Genomic DNA, 3696 nt, shown 5'->3' with positions numbered 1-3696 from the left:
ATTTAGCTTAGGTTCGAAAGGGGGTCCTACCTTATCGTCGCGTAGCCAGCTGGGACCACTCCACCATAAATAGTGCTTTAAAAGTTCTGAAGCCGGTACACCCCGACTGGCGCAGTCGGCTGGATTTTGCGATGAACGTACATAATGCCATTCATCCTTCATACTCAGCTCTTGTATCTGCCGAACTCTGTTGGATACATATGTTTTCAGCGTGTCTGGTTGCTTTCGCAGCCAACAGAGAGTGATAGTCGAGTCAGACCACAAATAGGCAACTTAGTTAACCAATCCTAATGCCTATATGACATTTCGAAGAGTTTCGGATAATAAGAGTGCCGCGCACAGCTCCAAACGAGGAATTGTGGCTCCCTTTAGAGGTGCTACCTTAGTCCTGGCAGTTATTAAAGCCACGTGAACGTTTCCCTGGAGTTTGGGTGTCTTAGCGTACATCACAGCAGCATATGCCCTTTGGCTGGCATCACAAAACCCGTAGAGCATGGTGGCCGACTCCTCTTTCATCCCAAGCCAACGAGGTATCTGCATCATATTGAGAGCATTGAGGTCATTTCGAAATTTAAGCCAAGTTTACCGCAATTCAGTTGTCAGGGGAGTATCCCAATCAATACCTGCGGACCAAAGAATTTGAATAAATATCTTACCGACAACCACCACCGGTGACAAGAATCCCACAACCCTAACGACGTCGTCCCTGTGGATCGACCCCATAGAGGCTGCACGCTTCTTGGGGATGCCGTTAGTGGAACTCGACGACAACGACTGAGATATCAACCGATCTGGGCGGGGTTGTTGTAGCCGCTACAACAACAACAACAACAAGAATCCCGTTGGGTCAAACAGCTTCGCCACCTCGCTGAGCACACTACGCTTGGTGCATATACCGCCGGGCTCCTTAAGTTCCACATTGAGGTCAGGGCTGCATCAATACTGTACTCTTTAGGCGATGAGTCTCTACCAATCTGAGTTAAGACAGAGGGGCTATTTGAATTCCACTTCTGCAGCTTAAAACATCCAGCTGTCAATATGTTATCTATATTGGATGCCAAAGTGATAGCACCTTCGACCGTGCTGCAACTTACAAGAAAATCATCCACGTAGAATGACGAGAGAATGGTGTCCCGCGCTATAATGCCCATATTGCGATTGTGAATCTTATCAAAATTGTCGTACGCACACTGATGCATAGCTCTTACCGCATTATCAGGACTGCACGTCATGCCATACGTGACAGTAGACAGTCGGTAAGTAATTACTTCCTCTGAAGGTGATTCACGCCAAAGTATGCGCTGAAAGTCTCTATCTTGCGGTGCCACGAGTACCTGGCGAAACATTTTCTCCACATCGGCGGTGATAGCGACCGCATAACATCGCAAACGGAGTATAATGTTGATTAACGAATCTTGAATGGGAGAGCCGACGAGCTGCAAATCGTTGAGTGAGAGCCCGTTCGAGGTAGGAGCGGACGCATTAAATACCACGCGGAATTTTCCCATCAGAGCATGGTGCAGAATATAATAGCATCGTGGCTGAACGAATGGCTCAAGAACTCTCTCCATGTGGCCAAGGGTCTCATATTCCCTCATAAATGCTAAACTTTTGCATGCATGTCCGGATCATCGGTCAGACTTCGTTCCAAACGTGATAACTGGCGCCGAGGGCTGACGTACGAGTCGCCTAATGGTTGACAGTCTTGGCGGAGGGGCAACCTCACAATATAGCGTCCCTCTGCCGCACGCCGGTGAGTAGTGGCAAAGAACAGCTCGAATTCATCATTCAAGCACTTGGATGTAACGGGTACTTCTTCAAGCTTCCAAAAATTGCAGATAAGTTCCTCTAAATAAGGTTCGTCTCTAATCTGCGCGCAATAAATTCCAACTGTTGCATTCGCAGTGCTCTGAACTGATGCTGGTCCGAATACAACCCAACCAAGTCGGGTAAGTTGTGCATGAGGTTCGTCACACCCACCGTGTATGACATCTTTCTCAACGATCGAACCCCAGACATCAGCACCAAGAAGTACATCAACATTACCCGGGGTACCGAAATATGGATCTTCCAACTGAAGACTTGCCAAATGTCCCCATTGCCCAATATCGACGCTAACCGCGGGGGTAACTGAAGTAATCGAACCAATGACCAATACGTGATTGTCTAGCTCAAACTGAGAAAATATGCTTTTTATTGTAAAGCGGACGCTACCCTTGGTTCTCGTACACGCAACTCCGCCAATGCCCTCCACCATAATCTCACACTTGCTCCTATAAAGACCCAAACTATTAGCCAAACTTTCGGAAATTAAACTTACTTGAGAACCAGGGTCGCATAATATACGGAATATTCGGTGGCTCGCGCTGTAGCCAGCAAAACGGTTTGACTTCCTTTGCCGACATTGGTAATGGTTGTATTGCTTGCTAGTCATAATGATGGTGGGACTGGATTGGCTATACTGTCTGGCTTAGCCATAGGAGTATCTACCCCGCCAGATGAACTATGTTGCTGTGATTTGTGGCGGCAAAAAACGTATGATGTCTGTGGCCGCACTAGCGGCAGTTGGCGGAGGAGCATAGTTTAGATAGGTGTCCGGATCACAAACAGTTAAAGCACAAATTCGATCGCTTTAAAGCTTCAAAGGCTTCATAGCCATAATGGCCGGGCAACGTATAAACTTGTATGGTCAGTGCTGACATTTGCCATCGCCAGTCGTGGCGAGGTTGGACTTTAGAGAGCGGGGAGTGTTCTTCTACTTTGAGGAAAAATGCGGCACTTCGGGACGATCCGCTACCTGACAAAATTCGCTCGAGAGACTATGTGCTCGTTTCTCTAAAAACGCTAGCAATGCAATCAAAGTTGATAGCTTGGTGAGAGAGCAATGCATACACCATTCTCGCTGTGTTCTAGCGGAGAGTTTAGAAACCACAATGGTTATGGTAAGCGCATCCCACTTGTCGACAGGTAACTTCATTACCGTTAACGCTCGTAAGGATTCGTGTACCACATCAACGACGCCCAATAATTCCTTGTACGTATCCTTGCCATTGACTTCATGTTCAAAAATCTAGCAACGTGAATCTCCGCTAATTGCTTAGGGTTGTCATACCGACCTTTCAGCGCCTTCCACACTTCCACGTACCCACCTGAATACAGCTTGGCGTATTTTCCCCAGCTTGTAAGCCACCGGCAAATCCCGATTATGTACCAACGTCTCAAACGAATCCTTGAATGCAAGCCAAGCCGTCAAATGATGGTATACAAAGTGGCTCTAATTTTAATTCCATCGGCGAAGCCTTGTTGGTTGACGACTGAGAGTCACACTCAAATCCTTCTTCGGTGGAGTCCAACCTCACTGTATGGATCTCTAATTCATCCTCCTTGGCTGCGGCAACCAAAGTCTCATGATTGTTGAGCATCCGATCAAAATGCACTGCAGCAGATTTTAAGCGTTGATCAATTTGGGTGACGTTGAGCTCACCAGGCTTGCCTTATTTCATTTTCCAAGATCGAAGAAAATATCCACAATTATCTGCGAAATCAGGCCCGATCCAAACCAGAGTACTTGTGCGTCGGAAAGTGCTAATTAAGCTGAAGTTATATTGCGTTTATTAAAAGTTCCTCACAGGATGCACCAAAATGTTTAATAAAAAACGTCAGCTCAGCTTAATCGCACATCCAATTTATTAAAGA

The 3696-nt window shown here is 46.7% G+C and overlaps 1 protein-coding gene across 1 annotated transcript; it reads right to left on the bottom strand.

Moving 5' to 3' along the window:
* Nucleotides 1-1603: 1603 nt before the first annotated feature.
* LOC118756327 lies at nt 1604-2434 on the bottom strand. The gene has a single exon (XM_036491121.1). The coding sequence runs from the start codon at nt 2432-2434 to the stop codon at nt 1604-1606; it is 831 nt and encodes a 276-aa protein (XP_036347014.1).
* Between the last annotated feature and the right edge of the window lie 1262 nt (nt 2435-3696).

The sequence above is a fragment of the Rhagoletis pomonella genome, unplaced genomic scaffold, assembly GCF_013731165.1.
Source record: "Rhagoletis pomonella isolate Grant_MI unplaced genomic scaffold, Rhpom_1.0 Rhpom_scaffold_00001, whole genome shotgun sequence".
NCBI lineage: Eukaryota > Metazoa > Arthropoda > Insecta > Diptera > Tephritidae > Rhagoletis > Rhagoletis pomonella.
Note: the sequence above shows the minus strand (reverse complement) of the source record. Positions and strands in the feature narration are given on the sequence as shown.